This window comes from Clinocottus analis, unplaced genomic scaffold, assembly GCF_023055335.1.
Source record: "Clinocottus analis isolate CAN_PGR_092001 unplaced genomic scaffold, fCliAna1.0.p SCAF_4, whole genome shotgun sequence".
Lineage (NCBI taxonomy): Eukaryota > Metazoa > Chordata > Actinopteri > Perciformes > Cottidae > Clinocottus > Clinocottus analis.
The window spans coordinates 16,600,548-16,620,417 of NW_027176153.1; the positions used below are offsets into that span (position 1 = coordinate 16,600,548).

The 19,870-nt window shown below is 41.9% G+C and overlaps 1 protein-coding gene across 2 annotated transcripts; it reads right to left on the reverse strand.

Annotated features, from left to right (window-relative positions):
- Positions 1-1,483: 1,483 nt before the first annotated feature.
- slc26a10 (solute carrier family 26 member 10) lies at positions 1,484-7,210 on the reverse strand. Of its 2 annotated transcripts, none has more exons than XM_068597897.1 (18): positions 6,920-7,210; positions 6,405-6,515; positions 6,128-6,285; positions 5,818-5,982; positions 5,573-5,725; positions 5,398-5,480; positions 5,158-5,305; positions 4,957-5,070; positions 4,404-4,481; positions 4,212-4,307; positions 3,742-3,848; positions 3,359-3,428; positions 3,076-3,258; positions 2,925-2,979; positions 2,658-2,746; positions 2,495-2,549; positions 2,268-2,374; positions 1,484-2,177 (listed from the first exon to the last, which is right to left on the reverse strand). In XM_068597897.1, the coding sequence occupies exons 1-18, from the start codon at positions 7,182-7,184 to the stop codon at positions 2,139-2,141; spliced, it is 2,076 nt and encodes a 691-aa protein (XP_068453998.1). In that variant the 5' UTR covers positions 7,185-7,210; the 3' UTR covers positions 1,484-2,138. The 2 variants fall into 2 exon arrangements, with proteins under 2 accessions (XP_068453998.1, XP_068453999.1); XM_068597898.1 differs by having other exon boundaries at positions 1,484-2,199.
- Positions 7,211-19,870: the final 12,660 nt, after the last annotated feature.

A 19,870-nucleotide genomic window follows, 5' to 3' on the forward strand; every position in this document is an offset into this window, starting at 1 on the left:
AGAGGGTCTGTGGTTCGGATCCCGGGCGGGGCGGGGTTCGGATACTGGTCTGGCAGGTCCTTCTGTGTGGAGTTTGCATGTTCTCCCCGTGGCAGCGTGGGTTCTCTCCGGGTTCTCCGGCTTCCTCCCACAGTCCAAAGACATGCTCCATAGGTTAATTGGACTCTAAATGGCCCATAGGTGTGAATGTGAGCGTGAATGGTTGTCTGTCTCTATGTCTGCCCTGTGATGAACTGGCGACCTGTCCAGGGTGTACCCTGCCTTCGCCCCTTGACAGCTGGGATCGGCTCCAGCGCCCCGCGACCCTAATGAGGATAAGCGGTTAAGATGATGGATGGATGGATGGATGGACTTCATGTGTTATCCTTTCATAGATATTATTGTTTGCAGTGGGTTTCCTCTGCTATGAGTAAGTCAATGAACATAACTGTTAAACACAATACTGTAAGCACTTTTGGATGCAGGTAAATCAAAGCTTTGTCATTCAATCACTGACCTTCCCGGAGGAGTTTGCCGGGTTACTTTCTGAATATGTTTGTGTACAGTTAGTAGGTCTACCGGTAGAATCTGGCTTAGTAAACATTTGGCCAGAGTCTTGTGTACCATGTTCTAATTGAAGTGGACTACTTCCTGCCAATTAGTGAAACACTCCTTGAGCTTTAAAGGGAAAACCCAAAGGGTACAGTGTCTAGAGGCCTCTTTGAAATATGCACTGGAAAAAATTAATAACTTGGCTATCTAACATCAAGCAAGGAAATAATTAGGTTTTTTTTTCCTTTTTCATCCTGGTTTTGAACTCACACTGCATATAGTTTTATCAGGTCAAAGTAACAGGGTCGGGGAAAGCCTTTAACTGTTGGACAGCAGAGGACAGCATGGCTGTGAGCGAACACATCACTTCCAGTCATTGTAATGACATGTTCAGCTCCTGGTCACACACATCCAGCACATCCTTCTGAAGGTTTTGTCAGACTTGGTTTATACAATGAAAATGTCTTCCTGTAGAAAGTGGTGGGCAGGCTGGTTAAAAGAGTATCATCCAATGTGATTTCAAGTATAAAGGGAAATATCATTGACACCAGTCTGGCTTAACTGATGATACATGTTGAATAATAAACCAGAGTTCTGCACAACAAATTACTTGTGGTCGTACTTTCGCAATTTGCCCTGTCGTAAAAACATTTTTTTTTTTTTAAAGTTTCTGTCTTTATCATTTGATTAATGTATTTTTTTCATTTCTTCATCATATCTCAGTGCAGACACACAGGTCTGCGGTATCTCACCAAATACAAAGACTGCTCTTCTTCTCTCTTCAAAATATGGCAGAGAGGCGTGCTTCACATTCCACACTGTGTTTCCCCCTAAAATGTATTCACACTTAATAACCACGGTAACCCAAGTATTGAAGAAGAAAAAAACAAATGTAATACTGTTTATTTCATTTTGAATCACCAAGACATTGTTTTTGGAGATACATGTATGGTCAAAACAGCCACTGGATGGCACAGTTGCTGACAAATACAAAAGTCATTTCATAATATACTTTGTGCAGTCTCTCTGGAGTTCAAGGAGAGAACATTTTAAGGCCGTATGAGTTGGACTTTACATAGTTGCATATTCAAGCACATATTTTAAAACATAGAAATACATAAAGTATTTAACAAACTGTTCAGTGCACTTTATATTCATCTGTATTGCAAACGACAAACAGAAACTAAATAAATATCACTACGCTAAAAGAAAGACCATCTGTCATACACGGTTTTATAGTCATACGACAAAAATCACATACTCATTTTTCCTTTCATTTTTGCACTAAATATAGTAGAATGTCTGTTTTTTTTCTGGCTGACCTTTTTTAAAGACCTCTGATTTTGTGACAATCTACTAAAATCAGATTAAAGTGTACCAGAAGAGAGTTCAATATTTGTGAGAAAGCTGGTGACACTAATGTAATAATCATAGTAATTCAAGATGTGCTACAACAGGCTACTGCTTCTTTAAAACACTGGTATATGGTGGCGCACTGCGATGCAGCAGACATAGTCTCTGCTTACAGAACCAAAAGTAGAATACCCATTTGCCTTCTTCTATCTTCTTTGGTTGATGGGAGCACAACTGGTCACTGTCCTCCTGGCTCATACCCAGACAGTCGTGCTGTTCTCTGGAGGTTTATCCTACAGCAGACAACAGAAGTGGCTTTTGGGAGTAATCAGAAACTAAGTTCTTTTTGAATATTTGTGAAAAATATCTGCTTTCTAGCTTACCTTCTGTTGTTGAATATACATCACTGCGTCATGAACAGTAACGAAAATATGCTGAGGGTTCATGTGGGTCATTAGACCACTTGATGTGAGGATCTTTAAGACGCTCTCTGAGGGGATGGAAATCATTGATCAGCATACACTGCATGCAAGTGAATAAACTATAAACATAGAATGTCATGTCACAGAAGCTCATGAGGTAAGACATGACTTATATACACAGGCCTTACCATTGCAGTTTGACAAATATACATGAACTCCAACTTTGTAGCATTCAGTACACATCTGCAAAAAGCCAAAAGCAAGCAATCATGATGACAGAAGGCACAAGGAAATGAGAAGAATCCCATGCAGTGATGTCTGAAGCATAATGTCTTGCTTTAATTGACTAACCTGTGTGAAGAGTCTTGCTCCCGCGACATCAACAAACGTCACACTGCTACAATCGATTAGCACGGCCTGAACATCACTCTCCGATTTTTCTACAGAGAATAAAAAAGGGAATGAATGGAAATCGTAAAAATGATCTACAGCACATTTCTACAAACAATGGAATAGAGTAATCAAAAAAAAAAAAAGGATTTGTAATGGCCAAGAACTGTTGTCCTCATTTAAAATCTATAGTTTTTAGTTTTCATATTACCCGCGCTTATTACGTACCAGATTTAAAGAACTCATTTTCTGAAGAAAACGATGTGTTTGCAATTCCTCGTTCCTGAACAACAATGCAGAGAGAAAAAACAATGAGACACTGAAATCACGTGAGAGCTTCCTGTTTGTTATAATGCAGCTCAGACAGTAGTCGTCGTACCACAGTGCTGACGGTTGCCTCTCTCTCCCTCTTCTCCAGGGCCTTCCTGGCTTTCTCGCAGCTGCGGATCTTCTCTGGCGTCAGGCCCAGCAGCCGGCTCATCTCCTCCCTGAAGAAGCTACGGTTGCCGTAGTAAATGGGCCCGTTGTAAGTCACGATCTTCACTCCAGGTACCTCGTAGCACTGAAAAGAAAACAGGATCGTCCCAACTTCAACTCGTGCCTTAAATTGTACTTTTATTATTAATAATATGAAGTATTTAACAGTAAGTGCGTGCTCTCACCTTGCTGTGGTTCTCCAGAGGTCTGTAAATTTCCGTGTTGCTAGCCCGACCAAGCACTGAACAGCCAGCCCTGTTGGAACCATCAACTTTAGTTGACCACATTATAACTTACGACAAAGCTATAAGTTATCCTCTACTCCTCTGTGACGAATCTTAGTGCAGTGCTCCGATAAAGATATAATACTCCCAATGTCCTTCAATTGTGTCAATTATAATTTGGTTGTTACTGAAGCTTTATAATTCCTATAAAACATACTTTTACATAGTTCTTGTCGCAGATAAGTGTGATCTTCTCAGTTCATGTCGATGTCTCAGATGCACATGGTATTTCATACAACAGAGTGATTGGCAGGAGCACTTGCTGGATTGTGTCAAAGTTGTACCTTTGTGTGCGGCAGATGACGGTCATCATAGAGAAAACCACTCCGATAGCGAGGCCAAGATCCACGTTGAGGACCACGACAGAGAGCCAGGTTACCACCCAAACCATCTACACAAGCCAGAGTAACATATTAACAACCTCGCACCTGTGACATAGCCGTTATTGTTTTAAGACGCATGCATCATTAAACCACTAATTTATGAATTGATCAGCAGGCGGCAAAACTGCAGCTGATTCAAATTATGAAAACTTGTGAAGTGCCTCACACAGCTTCAGCGAAAATTACAAGTAGAATATAATCACAAGAATAAAATCCAGTCTCATTTAAGTACAAAACAAAAAAGGAATTTGTTTTTTATTTCTTTGTAAAAGGACATCATCATCTTCCTTTCAGGCTGTTGTGCTTTATTCTCATGCATGGAGACCATTTTGTGGAATACTTAATAATGTTATAATAATATAACTCCTTACAAAGTCAATCTTGCTGATTCTCCACAGTTCAGGTAAGTCCTGGAACTGCAGGAACATCTGCCTGAGGCTGGTGACGTTGATACATGCCAACACTGCCTGGGGGAAGAGAGATAAAGGATGAGACGAGTAAACTTCCCCTCTTTTTTTTGTATCTTGTTCTGATACAGGCGGGTACACACATATTAAACACACCTTTGGTAGGAAGTAGAACAGCGGTCCAATCAGAAGTAGGACAATCAGAACAACCAGACTTGTGAACAAGCCGGAGAGCTGCAGGAACACGAACACACACACACACACACACACACACACACACACACACACACACACACACAAAAACACACATCCCTTACTCGAAATCTCGGGAGCATTGATCCTTGTTTGGAGTATTTTCTGCAGGAAGCTCAAATGCAAGAACATCCTCTAACAGTTGCATGTTAAAAGTTGTCTCTCTTTATCATTTCAACTGTTTTCAAGTGGATGAGAACTCATTACACCCAAATATGTACATTTTCGGCAGCATACATTGAAGGTTTATTCAAATATAGATTGAAAAAAAGCATTTTATATTGCTCTGTTGATCATGATTGAATATACAAGCCTGTTTTGCTGCTTTGTTTAAAGCATCAGTTAACACACAAACCTAAACCTTTCAAACTATTTGAGCGAAGTGTTTTCATTTTCTGCCAGTCTACCAGCAGCTTATGAGTGTGACACATAGGTTACTGGACATCATGTACACTACCTGTGTGTATCCTCCAGCACTCTCCAGTATATTAGTGGTGGCAAGGGTGGCTGAGCTGGGGAAGCATGTGAAGAAAGAAGACACCGTGTTGGAAATACTGTGAGCCAGGAGCTCCTGAAAAAAGCACAAAAAAACAAACAAAAAAAGTTAACAGATTGATGAAAGTCTAGCAAGTCAACAAGCAGCAAGGAAACCAGTTACCTGGTTGGGATTTATGGAATATCCATGTTTATCGGCATAGATCATTGCCAGAGAGACCGACACAGCATAACCGACAAATGTTATGGCTATTGTGTCTCCGGCAATGTCAGGGAAAGTGCTCAAGGTCGGCATCTGTGGCTTCGGGAATCTGAGGGAAGGAAAATTAAAAGTCAAACTACTAAAAGCTACTGAGCTCAGTGTTGTGAGGTCTGTATTGTATTTAAAATCCCCGAACATTACCCAGCTGGAATATGGCCAACTATCTCAATGTTGTAAAAAGAGTCCAGCGAGGAGGCGTAGGCCACACCAGTAGCAATAATCACCTGAAGAATGAAGAGTAAAGCTATGACTTATAACCTGTTGATAAAATTGTAAAAAGCAAATTTCCCCTATTATATAAACACAGTTGACTAACCGTGAGGATCTCCACAGGGATAGGTGTGCGCAGGTGCTGTCTGTAACGCATGTTGATCTCCTTAACTGGCACGAGAACAGCCAAACACATCAAGGAGATCAGCAACTCGGCCATGTTGGTGTGAGGCAGGTTCTCTATCACGGATGCTAAAGTCTGAACACAAGAACAAGTGAGCTGTGAGCAGACAACAGAAAACTAATGTGGTGGATTAGTCCATCAAAATGTCATCGAGAAACGCCGCCTACCTTAAAGAGGGAGAAAGTCCCAGTGTGGCGAGGGAGCCGCAGCCCCAGCATGCTTTGCAGCTGTGAGACAGTAACATGGAAGGCAGCAGCACTGGTGAAAGCCTTAACAATCGGCTCTGACAGATAGGTGGAGAGGAAGCCCAGCTGAAGACCAAACATACAGAGCTGGGGAACAGGAGATAGATACATAATTATGAGCTGTGTTGGGGAATCACATCCACGAGTGTTCGTTACAAGACAGGTCTGCCGTCACAGCTGCATTGCTTATTAATAATGTGTTCAATCCAAAGACGTTGCGCATCTGTCTTACCATAATAATTCCTGAGAGGAGCGCGACAGCTGACGCAACTCCAATCCTCTGGGCCTCAAAGTCGGCCGCTTCAGGCGAACTTGAGTTCATCTCCAGAGGAGTGGGAACCAGCTGCTCCACCACAGAGCCGGTCATCAGACTCACCACGGCAAAGGTACCTGAGAACAGACTGAGCATCTCAGTAACAGTGGAAGACATTGACTTCTGGGTGTAAGCTGTGTAGATAATGTAATCCCTTTGATTAATAAAGTTCATCTTGAAAATACACAAGTCCTACCTGTGGACACATGGCGACCTGTGCCAAAAAACATATAGAGAACCACAGGGAAGAAAGAGGTGTACAGGCCAAATATTGGTGCTACGGATGTGAGTAACGCGAAGGCCATGCCTGTTTAAAGGAGGACATTTAAAAACAGGTTAACAGTAAATACAGTTTTTTGTTGGATATGACAAAAAGTATTTAAAAAATAATAGAAGTGACTCAATAAACTGTGTAAGACTGTATCTCCCCTGTGACCATGTACATTCTGACAGTTTAGCTTTGTTGTAACATGTATAATAATTATATAATTGCCAATATGAATATAATAACTGTGTATTGTGTTCTTTTGTCATTAGTTATTATTATCATCATGTTATTATTATTATTATTATTATTATTATTATTATTATTATAAAATTATGTCTTCGTTGATTCTAGATGAAATGATGTACTTGTTATAATAATATAAAATACTTAAATAACGTCAGACAAAACCAGCCGTATCTGCCTGGTCATGACATATAACTCACCTTGCGGAATGTGAAGAATACCAACTGTCAGTCCGCCTATAGTATCTCCTAATATCCATTTCTTTAGCCTGTATCTCGGCAGCCAGTTAAAAATGGGCACTCTGTCCCGCAACAGGTGAAGGCATGCTCGCTTTGAACACCTGCACCTCCCGGCGAGCTTCTCCCGCAGCCGCACACTCCCACTCGCTTTATCATCGGAACCGTAGGCCTGTTTGAAGCGGTCCTCCGTGTAAATGTTCCTGTACACGGCCACAGTGGCGCTCATGTCGTCTCGGTGAAGATGAGCGACGAAAGCTCCACACGCAGGACCTGTTGCAGAGTCGGTGAAGCTCTGTTGCAACACATTTATAGCTGACCTCAAGAGCCACTGGATTGTCCTGTCAGACTCTTCTCAGCCAATGACATGACTCAAAAGCTCAACCTTTTTTTTTTTTTGTTAGTGTTGAACTTTTTTTTTCACATCTTTGTCATGCCTCAGATATCATAAAGGTGTGCTGGTCCATTTTTTTTTCTCCCCCCTGCGAAAAAATCCTCTGGGTCCTACTGCTGGAAGGGTTTTTTTCCACAGAAAGTAGAAAGTCAAGCATACTAACTGCTTTTCCTTCACTCACAACCCCTCCCTGCACACACACACACACACACACACACACACACACACACACACACACACACACACACACACATACACACACACACACACACACACACACACACACACACACACACACACACACACACACACACACTATACACAGTGTATCCTCCCTGTTGTCCTCCAGAGAGCCACACGGGAGGTACAAGCTCAGATGAGGCACAATTAAGTCATACAATGTGTACCACTGTGAAACGCCTCACAACATCAAAGTCTTATTGTTGGTGGAGCTAAGGTGTAACCTCAAACCATATCTGTGAGCGAAGAGTTCATTTCCGAGAAGGATGGATGTCTGTAATGGGTGGGCGTTTAAACCGTGTAGCCACAAGGAAAAGGGGTCTGTCACCCATGAGACCCCTGTGAAACTCAATCACACACGGCATCCTGGTTCATGGATCAAACCACACCTCGACTCTGATCGGAGATTGTATGGGATGAGTGAGATGTTGTTCTTTGTCAGGCAGGAGTGAACACAAGGGAGCTTTGGATACATACAAGATAAAACAGGATATCTGTGTCTACAGGATAAAATATGGATTGCAAAATATCACTTAAGTATATAATATGAATAGGATCTAACTTTCCTTCTTGAAAAGTGAATCACAACCTCGAGCGCTTCAGTCTGACTGGTGGATATAAAACAAAAGGAACGTCATCTCTGGGGAAAGCTCAGAGTTGGGTGCTGTGAGTGACCTTCTCTCATCGCATGGGCTACGTGAGGAAGTGCAGGCAAGGCTATTTTTTTAATTATTTTTTTCAAAAGGACAACACCCAAGGATTTGGGCTTGAATGGGCCCTAATCTTGGCGAGAAGGGCGGAAAGTTTAAAGCCGTTCAAAATGTACCACACGTTAAAGTGGACATTAATGATGGCAAAGCCTTAAGCATTGCATCATGTTGCTGTGGTGGTCTTGTTGTTATTTAAAGTTATTTAAATTATCCAGCGTGGTAATTGGAACACAAGCCTAGTGTATTTTATGGGATTGTCAACTTGACTAGTACCACCCAACAATTGTAATCAATATTTCAAAAATCAGAGTATAGGTGTTCACCATACTGCTGAAATTACAACATAGTACAAAAGCTATGATACTCGTTAAAGGTCAAATATGAGGGGAAACCTCTTTTTTCACCGCTATGCTTAAGCTGTAAAGCCACAGTAATGTTGTTATCTCCAGATTGTATACCGACAGGAGCAAAATCAACCAATCAATTTGCCCGACGTGCAGATTTTGACCCATAGTACCTTACTGTACACAGGCTTGATATCCACATCCCTGCTCTCATGCCCTTCTGCGTTTAAAACAGAGGTACCCATTTAGCGCCAACATGGCTTGTGAATCTGTGTGTGTTTTTTTTGTCCTCCAGTGTGTGTCCTGCATTCGCCTCTCTCCTCTCGTGTGCGCAGAGTGTGCTGCTATTGGTGAGCGGTTTATTTACGAGCTAGGTGCTCATTTTGTCTGACATGTCGTTTGCAACTGGGCAGGTAGCATACAGTCAGTTTCTTTTTTCTCTTTTTTTGTTGACAAAAACCAAGGTCATTTGTTCCTGCTGGAGATGGGGTTGATGACCACGGTTAGACCGAAGAAAACAACACATTTGCGTCAAAGAAGAAAAGCTAAAAAGGAGGTAAAAGACTGTGTAAAGATGCAGCGTTGAGGGAAAACCGAGTTCATCCCTGCGAGAAACTTCTGATTCATTGGTAATGTAAACAAAAAAAAACGTCATTAGCCCTTATTCATTTTAATCTAATGGATATGAAGTCATTTTTACTTTCACACCTCATCAGCCCAGAAGAAGCCATGATAAGCAGGGGGTGTTTTGGTAATCCCACATCCAGCTAGAGTCAGGTCAAATGATTTAACCCTGATAAATATCTCCATTTCTTTCTAATGACCATTATTGATTATTGAAAAGGAAAACAATAGCTAATGTTGAAGGAAAATGCTGTTATTCCATAAAAGGGAAAACATTGCTAAAAGATGTAACTGGAGTCAAACAGGGTGTAGGTGAGAAGTCCAGCGTTGTGTCGCAAAAGGAAAAGTCCTGAACTTACACCCCCTAAAGTGTGATATGTCCCTGTCTCACTAATGTATTAAACGAAATGAAATAAACACACGGATGGAGAGTTGTTTTTGTTCCAGTGTCATATTCCTAGAATGTCTGTGTCTCTGGTGGAGAGGAGATGCAGTGATATAAGGGACTTCCTTTAAATGCCAGGAATGTGGGCCATTGTGTTGATCAGCTCCAGAGGATTTATGAACATACAGACGGCGTGGTGTGTGTCTGCGGGCTGTTTAAACAAGATATTTATCAGTGGTAAAAGGAACAATGTGTTGAATAGAAAAGGATATGGAACGTTAACCCCAAACTCAACGAAGCCCTTCTGCTCCATCATAACACCGACGGCGCTTTATAAATTTAAACAATGACAATGGGAATACCTGAGTGGCACACAACCGCGTACAAGTGTGTACAGCGTACACACTTGCCACTTTTGCCATCCGATGTGCATGCGATTAACAACATCGAACAACATCAACAACAAAAAGGTATCAACAGCTCTTTGGACGCAAAATGTGTCGATTGATATGATCATGTACGACTGACAAAAACGCACATTTTAAACTAGAAGTCACACAAGTTTACTTATTAGATGCATTTTAATAATTGTCTGTTACTCTGTCGTATGTCTCAGTTAATTTTGAACATTTTTTATGTTCCTTAAAGTCCAGCATTTTCCTGTAAAACAAGGAATTATTCTTCACTCATGGAGTGTTGTGAGCCTTGTAGTTAAGTCTGGCTCATGATCCCACTCTGCTTGTTGCATTAGCATTAATCACAATATACAAATAGTTCCTCCCTGTCTCCTTCATGCTAAGTGTGTGTCCTGATCTTACGGGGTCTTTCTATTATTCTGGTCCAGGGAGAGGCTCCAGACTATAGTTCCTACTATTGTTCTTTATCTGCTTGATGGGATGCTTGTCCTGACCCCCCATGGCATGCTAGTTTGGAAATGACCTTTTCTATGAGGCTGACCGCTGGCAGCCAAACCGCTCCTTGTGTCCCTGTCTCCCTACCTCTCCCATCCCTTTCCGTTTGCTTCTCCTCTCCATCTACTTTGTTTGACTTCATGAATCATTTTTTTCTGAAGAATTCTCCCTGAATTTGTTGTAATTTGTCTCTCGAGGCATACAAAGTTTTTGCAAGGGTCAAGAGCCGAGCACACGCCAGGAATTTTAACGGCCCTTTAATGTTGACGACTGTGGGTCAGTGGTAGGACAGGGTCAACCTTCAATCAGATCGGTGGTTCGATCCCCGGCTCCGCTAGTCCATGTCGATGTGTCTGTGGGTAAGACAGAGGACTGATGTGCAGGTGGCACTTTGCATGGTAGTCCCTCCCATCAGTGTATGAATGGGTGAATGAACATTTGGTGTAGAAACTGCTTTGAGTGGTCGGAATACTAAAAAAGCGCTTTACAAGAACCATTTGATGTGTTTTGAAAAGTGAATATTTCAAGGTAGCTTGTCAAGCTTAATCATTCAGGCAATGCAATAATTATTTATTTTCTACCTTAACTTATATTGGACCTTAACTTTGAAGCTTTTTTAATTTTCAATGCGCGAATCGAGTAAGTTTGGGTGCAAGTTTCTGATTTCCCTTCACTCTTAATGAACCTTCCCTGACCTCCACCACACCTCCACCAGTCATGTCCAGTCATCAAACATCTGGGTCATGCATCTTCTGGGCGGATAAGGCAGCACCCGCCTCGATCCACAGGTTCCCCAAGGAACTGTGTCCGAACGCACTGATGAAGCATCCTCCAAAACTAAGTTTTATGTTCCTATTCAGGAAGCAAAGACGATGATTTAAGGACGTCGTTGATCTCAACCTCCATTTGATTAAGCGGAGGGTGGCTTATGAACAATAACTATTTTGTGTGCTGTTGGTAATGGGAGTGCACTGAAAAGCACACAATCTCTATTCTGCTTCAATGAGGGAATTCACAAGGTCAGTGTCAGCCTGTCCATCATCTGCAGAGAACAAAAGATGAGACCTGGATTCCCTTCTGACCTTCCTTTCCTTGCTGAAAGTCTATGTCCTGTCTGTCCTCTATTTGAGTATGGAGCCACGCAGGGGAAAAAAAACTCTCTTGCAAGTCTCACCTGTGGTATTTCTGTCACGCTTTCCCCTCTTGCTGACTTACACTCTCGCAATCTCTACTCTCCTTCACGGCAGAGATGAGGCATATGTTATTCTTTGTATAAAACTGTTTTTAGGACTCACTTTTTTTTCCACTTACTTCCAGAATAACAATTAGATCAAGTTAACCATGTAGGGGAGCTGTTTTGCCCCACAGAGGGCCTGGGCTATGGGATGTGTCACTTCCTAGCCCATGCCAAAGCATTGTGCAGCTCAAGTACACAATGGCGACACAACCTTGAACCATATTGCTCAATTGTCTGCTTCAGCAACAGCAACTCGGGCAAAACCCTACTGTAAATTCTTCATTACCGCTGAGTGTACACTACCAAAGAATATAGTAAGTCAAAGCTGTACACATAAAATAGAATATAAATTAGTATTTTGTGTGTACAAGAGGGCCCTAGTTTCAGAAATTGTGTTTTAGCAATTGCAAGATACTGTAAAAGATGCAAACAGAACCAAATATTCAGACTATAAAATCTGCCACAATGGGTTGAAGGGAATGGGATTTTGATCTGCTATAGTGACTCTAGCATTTTGTCTTGTGCGTGAGACTCTGATGGAGTAGATCCTTGAGAATCACTGGTGCAGCCAGGTTCACCTCACGGAGTTCAGGACAGGTATATTATGGTCATCGGCCAAAAATGTTGACTCAACAACTTTTAGTTGTTTTAATTTGTGTGCATCAACATCCAACATAGTTATCCTCAAGGTCTATCCCTGCATAATAATGGGTGTTTATCTGCTCAAATGGAAGCTTCAAACATCAGCATGCCCAGCTAAAGAGCTTATTACCGACCTCATTAGCAACATGAAGTCGCTACAAAGACAAAGGAGCTTATCTCATGAGGTAAAAGAGTCAAAAGGAACAACATATGCAGACACATATAGTCAAAGAACAGGTGTAAAACTCTCGTCGGGTAATTGGACAATCCAAAAGTGGGAGTTGCCAATGTCAACGTCCCACCCTCAAATCCACTATCCAATAGATTTGAAAGCCTGTTCAACCAATAATCCAATGAGAAATACACAAACGTTCTATGATTGAGTATATATGTGTTTGCCTTTTATCCATGTCCATTTGTACTTTTATGAAAACACACATGTCCCTTTGTAGCTCTTGAAGGTTTGCTGTTCCTAAGCATAGAGGTATTCGGCTGCATGCTACTGGAAAAGGGGCAGAGAGAAGCACATCATTGACTCGTAGCATTACAGGATTGTGTGGGGTTACTGGTTACATTGGGGAACATTGGGGAGTTCCAGACCGGCACATACGTGTTTGTTTTCTCGCACCAAACAGGAGACAGCACTTTAAATGTCCTGTGTGGAAGATACTGAACTCAAGTTAAGTACTGAATTCATGTATCTCACCCACCGGTCAAGTGCACATATACAAAAGAGAAATTGATGATAGAAGGTAGGATTCCTGCACATTGTCTTCTTACTTGCAAATTGCATGACTCACCTTTCAGCGAATGATTTGATGAACTGAACTGAGGACCAAAACCATTTATATTACATGTAAGGTCCAAGAAGACACAAAATATTAGTTTCCAATACATTTCATTGCAAGTAAAGAGTCTGAGTGTTTCTCCAGTGCATAATGAAATAGTCTCAATGCAGAACAGTGGCCGGTTGGGGTTGTGCTCACATTCATTACCGTTTCTTATGTAACCTCTACCATCACTCATACCATTCACAAATATTCAGCCTCTGGGTATTTTGAACGTCAGCCGGTTCACAGGACCGGTGCATCACCAGACACCCTCTCCAGCACGTACCAGTCTGAACGCAGCAGGGTGGAGGGCAGGGAAACGTGGACCCAGAACTGTGATAGCAGCCACTGCCAGACTACCTTCCTGCCACCCCGTGCAAGAAAGAAGGGTTTTGTATTGTTACATTGTGCTAGAATTAAAACATAAATACTGGATGAAGAAATTGTGGCTGCATTTTTACCAGTGAGAAACTTTCTTTTTCCTCCCGCATCCACTGTTAAGCCAGTGTCACATGCAGAACATTCAAACTGTCAAAGCCAAAGTATAACAAATAGTGTGTTGCGAAAATCTTAGGTGACCAGAAAGATAGTTAGGATTATTTTAGTGTATTATGCATCTTATTATTAGCCACATGATCCCGACATATCAGGTCGGGTGAGCCTCACGTCATGATACAAAAGAAATGCCATAACATCATTGATGACAGTGAACCACAGTATCTGTGACATGCGTGCTGTTCAGACAATATTTCAAAGTACAATGCCAATGAGATCAGCCTCTACAATGTATTATGCCTCTATCTTTCATTTTTCTCATCACCTTTCCCTTGCACCCATCCATACGTATTCGGCATCAAAGCGCACCCGTGGCACCAGCTGGGTGGCCGCTAGCTTCTCATTTCCTCTCATGCTCTCCAGCCATTCAGCGGTGGCGTGCTTCGTCAGGGCTGAGCGGACCCCAGGGAGTCCACCAGAAGCCTGTGCTCGGCACTCACCGCGGCTTCCTGCTCATTTTAAGAGAGTCCTCAGAATGGAGCACCATTGTCCTGGCTGTTATCTGATGGCCCCACTCAACAGGCAGACAAAGCAAAGCGCCTGGGCCCCCCACCTCACTGGCTGTGTTAAGGATCTCCTGATTTTTTTTTTTTTTTTTAAATGTCGATAGCTCAAGAAAGAAGCCCTGCGAACACTGATAGATGCATAAAAGCACAACACTTTTGCTGGGTTTTTAAACCAAATTCATAGCTTGCTAGACTAAAATTCATAGCTCGCTAGACCACACTGATATGATAGTATAGTTACAAGTGATCTTGATCAATGCAAGCCAAGGTGTACTTGTACGGACGAGGCTTTTGGACTGATCAAGTTACAAGTGACTCATAAAACAGCAATACAATACAAACACATCTATTTATCTTAGAAGGAAGTACATTAACACACACTAATAAATAAATACAAAATTCTGCTTTGAGTCATGTCAAATGAGCGATATAAAAGAAAAATTACAAGGGTGAACAAAAATACATTCGAGCTGGATGTCGAATACATGTTGAGTTGTTGTACAATGACGTGCAGATTCATCTTTATTGAGAAAACAAAGGAGACTTGTATGTTTTTGCAGGGAGAATACCTTCTGCAGGGAGTTGGTAGGATACAGGACAGTCCAACAAGACATAAGCTTGTCAGCTCACTGGCCAGATGTTCTATAAACAGGCCTCAAAAGCTTTGTTGTGTATTTTTTACAAATACACTTCACATTTGGTTAAAAGCGTACATCATTGTCAAGCACTGTACCAGATGCATATCATACAAGATTCATTTAGACCTCCGGTAGTTTGAGGTTGTGGTTTCGTCACATTTGCTTTGACAGATGCTTTGTGTAAATTATATATGAGAGGAAACTCATTACCAGGGTGAACAGTTGATGAGTGAAGCTGAAAGGACACTGTCTTCCAACCTCCTAAATATCTGTCTGAGGTATTTCATCAAAACCTGGGTCATTTCTGTTGAGTTATTGTTATTTCTTTAGCAAAAGAAATCACAAATTCAACTCAAAGGTTTTTTTAAACACCCGCAGGAAACTTCAGGAAGAGCGACAGTAATCCTGTTCTCTACCAACATCAGCATATATTTTGTCAACCAAAGAGTTACTACAGATTAGTTCCATATGATTGTATAAAGCAGACCATGATATAATCCAAATAATGAATGATTGCTTTCTTGACTTCCATAGTTTATTTTTCTTCATACAAAAGAAACAAACCTGCAGACTTTGCTTTGCTTTAGGTATGTCATTTGTTGTCAGTGTGACCTTTGCTAGATGTTTCAGCACGGTTTTAATAAATGTATTATTTAGACTACAAATCAGACAAATGCAACTGTCTATTTATCGACTCATGCAGGTCTAGATTTTGCAACCATGCAGAGGACCAAAAATAAAGAAACAGGAGAACGGCAGAAATGGTGACACCATGTACAAGATCCAATATGGGAGCAGTGTCCTCTTGTGGAGGAACACGGTAAAAGAAAACGCACCACATTTCGTCCCTCTAATTCTAGAACCCGCTTTGTCTCATTTAGCCGTTTTTTGTTGTCTTTTTTTTTTTTTTTTTGCTCTGCCATTTTCTTTTCTGTGTGAGACTTGCCCCCCCATCCCCCTCCTCCTCACACACACACACAGAGAGGCAAGGGGGTTCCTATAGAGACACCATTGTGTGTGCTGTATCAAAGGGAGATTTGTTAAAGGGGCTTTGGTGTGCTGTGATATCACCCACATCAGTCAGGGCTGCCCGTGCAGATGCCTGGGGGGGGAGAGGGGGTGAGGAAGGGCCGGACTCACCTGCTCCGATTTCATCGACTCCTGACCTGACTGAAAAGACCGTAATAGCAGAGCGGAAGGTATCACAACTACCAGAAGTCAAATTTCTGCTGACTTTAAGCCAATTATAAATCAATCTCCTCCTTCCTTAAAATCCAAATGTGAAATTGTAAATGTTTTCCCTTTTGCAGAGACGAGATCCTAAATTTTGCCGTAAAAGAAAGTAGTCAGTGTCTTTCAGGTACTTGTGTTGCTTCGTCAACAGCTCTCTCTAGTGGGGAAGCGTCTAACTGTATGCTAACAGCCTACAACAGCATGTGTGGTAAAGCAGATTATCATTTGGGTGGAGCATGGAGTGGATCAAATCTGTAGAAGTGATTGATTAAATTCACATTCAAACTACTTGCATGTGCAAAGTGAAGCAATACTATTCTCTTTGAGTTACGTCGCACTTTATTTTAAAGCAGAAAGGAGACATTGTGCAAAAACGATTTGGCACAAAGTTATTGCTGCAATATTGAAAAGAGGAGAAAACCCACGGCAAATAATTGTTATTTCAACATTAACAGAAGCACAATGTTTGGTCTTTGTCAGCAAAGCTAACAAGCAGCAGAAGTGTACAGCGATGTATGAAGAGACTGCTTTATTGACATTTTACTTGACAATATTAACAGAATCTCACAGTTGTTTGGTGCGTGCTACTGTAAGGTCAATAGTGTGACTGGTTGTTACCTGATCAAAATGATGACGCTCAAAGTTATTTTGATGCATTCGCGCTGTTGGTTTCATTTATTTTCTCTCTACATGAAAAAAAAAGTAAAAGTATTTTTTCCCAGATAAATATCAGTGGCAGCAGAACTTAAATACTTTCAAATAAAGTACAGAAATTAATTAAGATAGAGAGAGAGAGAGAGAGAGAGAGAGAGAGAGAGAGAGAGAGAGAGAGAGAGAGAGAGAGAGAGAGGGAATCCAATGTTTTATTAGAATGCTGTGGAGTGTAGTCCACATATAAGCAAATGCATTTTTTTTCACCGGCACAATGAAACCGCACCACACAGGACACGATGATGTACAAGTAAACACTCCAGATGAAAAAAACGAAAGCTCATAAAACAACTGAAGAACACTAACTCAAACTGATTCATCCATCTAGATCTCCCCTACTTTTTCCTCTCTTCTTTTTTGAAGATCAAGCAATGGCAAAAAGTTGAATAAATCTGCTTCTTTGATGTGCACACACAAGTGAGAGTTCATTTCCATTTTTGATTTTTTTTTTTCTTCTCCTTTCTGTAAGAGTGCCAGCATCAAGATTTACCTTGGTGTGCAAATGTGCTGGAATAGGTTAAAAGGAAATCTCGCTGCTCTCTCAAAGCACAAGTGCAGATGTTATGAAGTTAATTAAAAATTTAGCAATTCGTTTCTCCCGTCCCAATTTAGGCAGCATCAAATAGAAGAAAACAGACGGAAAAATGACTTATGAGAAGTCCATGCTGTCTGTCTTTTTAGATGTATGGCAGCGTCAACAAGGAGGAACACTTCTGTAATGTAACATTCAGAATGATACACCAATCCTATACACCATGTTTGCCCTCCTGTATGAAGGATGTATCATTAATGATGATAAAAATGATATGAATGTATATTTTTTACAAAGAAAACAATCAATTAAATGTCAAATTATAAGAATAGTACTTCAATCTTAAGTAGCGCTTTTCTAAGTAGCACTTTTCTTCCTACCCAAAGACGCTTAAAATATGATTATAGTCCATCATTCCCACTCATTGGATTATTTCATTTATATTTCTGCAAATCAGTAACTGTGGCCTCCATTTTTACTGACACATCCAAGGTGAGTCCAGTCAGTCACGATCTGGTTTCCCAAAGACATTTCACACAGCCTGCCTCATTTGGAAGACAACAGAGATAAACATTTTAAACCCCCTCCACCAATCTTCCCAACAAGTAACCCGGTTTTATCCATGTTTACTAAAATTGCATCAGTATGTTGACATAGGCCCCGTATCTTCCACCAACTCTGCAATCTCCTCCCAAATAATAGTGCCATGCACAGAAAGGATGTCAAGTCTCAAGGTGCTGCCCACCCCTCTCCACTCCCCCTGTGTGGATGATGCTCCAGAAGGCTAGAAGGAGGGGAGGGGGGAGTCGTTTCTGCGCAGGTGTTGCAGCTGCATTCGTACATAATTCCTCTCCGTGCGAGCGCTGCTCAGTGTTAGCCTCTCTGTGCTGCTTCCCCCCAGTGGGACCCCTCCTCCACTGAGTGATATTACAAGCGGCAGCCGCGCGCCTCTGATCTACATGCGCCGGGCTCCCTCCTGGTCCTGGGTGAATAGCGCTTGACTTGTTCAATTTGTTTAGAAGCCGCGTTCGACGCTTTGAAGCCACACATTTTAGCATAAATCATAACCTGTCTCCTTGCTCACAACTGCTTTGAAATGCAACATCTGCTTTTGAATCCCCTGCTTTACAATTAGTTAGGCAACATCAATAGATTGACTCCCTATCATTTTTCATGATAATGAACTGCTTTGTACACGTGCAAGGGCATTAGTGGCGGGCCCATTTGATTTTTCACGGCCAAGGTCCTGAGCCGGATCAATCTTCATCGTCCCCGCTATGCCGGGGCGGTGTGAACTTCCTGAAGTGCTCAGCATGTGCTGACTGCAATCTGACACATGTGTTAAATTGGGTTACCCTCCACGGTAACCTACTTAGGAAGTGTCATGGTTGTGGGGCATGTTACCGGGCCATGTTGTTTACTCTTTCATCACACTCTTCAGGTTCCCTGTTTGTTGGTTTGTTTTGCAAAGCACAGCCTTCTGTTCAGCTGTGGGAAAAGTGCGGAATCAAAGTCCCGGAGAGCAGCCCGACGTTGACACTGATAAGCTTGGCCTGTCACTATCCGTTTGTCTGAATGACATTGACGCTCAGGTTGGATCTCTGGAGGAAGCCGTAGACACAGCAGCTAGGTGCATATGCTACTGCTGCATGCCAAAGAAAGAAAAGTCTGCGCAAGTCTGCTTAATGAAGTTTGTACGGTTCTAAAGTTAATGTATCAAATAAAAGGAAATACGCACAATATTGGCAGAAGTTGCGGTTAATTGCTCAATATACTGAACCAAAGTTCAAACTCTCAAAAGCTGATCCATCAGTGAGAAACCTCTCATCAGGTGCATTAAGAATTCTTTTTGCAGGTTGAAGGGGAAAATAACAATCCCAAAGATTTTATTTTCAAAGGCAAGTATTTGATCAGTAGTCATCAATTAAATTTACTGAGGTGCAAATTACACCACACGGATTAGATGAAAGAGTCTCTGTGTCATTTTCTCCCCTCCTTCTCAAAGCTTGGCTTGGCTCACAGTACACACAAACAGCAGGCTGATCCCTGGCATGGCGGTGACAGGGTGACACTTCCCCTCACATTACGCAGGCTGAGCTGACGGAGGGGCTTAACAGATAGTGGCATCACAAGCGTACGTTTACAAATAAATCTACTGCTCTGGCTGTGCGGCACTCCTCGGCACATGTAGCCCTTGTATCTCTGATCCTGCTTTGAATTTTCGATTTCAGCTGGAGCCTCGCCATGAGATCCGGTTACCGTACTGACGCGAGGTCCCTCTTCCCAGATGGCATGCTGGGGCTTCCTGGGTAATATTTATGAAATGGGATCCACAGCTTTTTGGCTTTGCTTTCTGTTCTTAATGCCACGAGGCCTTCTGCGCACACAATAATAATATTCCACGCAGGCATTTTCTCCTGTGA

Coding starts and splice junctions, on each gene's coding strand:
- slc26a10 (XM_068597897.1), bottom strand. CDS start 7,184: ATGAGCGCCACTGTGGCCGTGTACAGGAACATTTACACGGAGGACCGC. Junction 5,481..5,572: donor TCCCTGTGGAGATCCTCACG/GTTAGTCAACTG, acceptor TTCATTCTTCAG/GTGATTATTGCTACTGGTGT. Junction 3,849..4,211: donor GAATCAGCAAGATTGACTTT/GTAAGGAGTTAT, acceptor TGGCTTGTGTAG/ATGGTTTGGGTGGTAACCTG.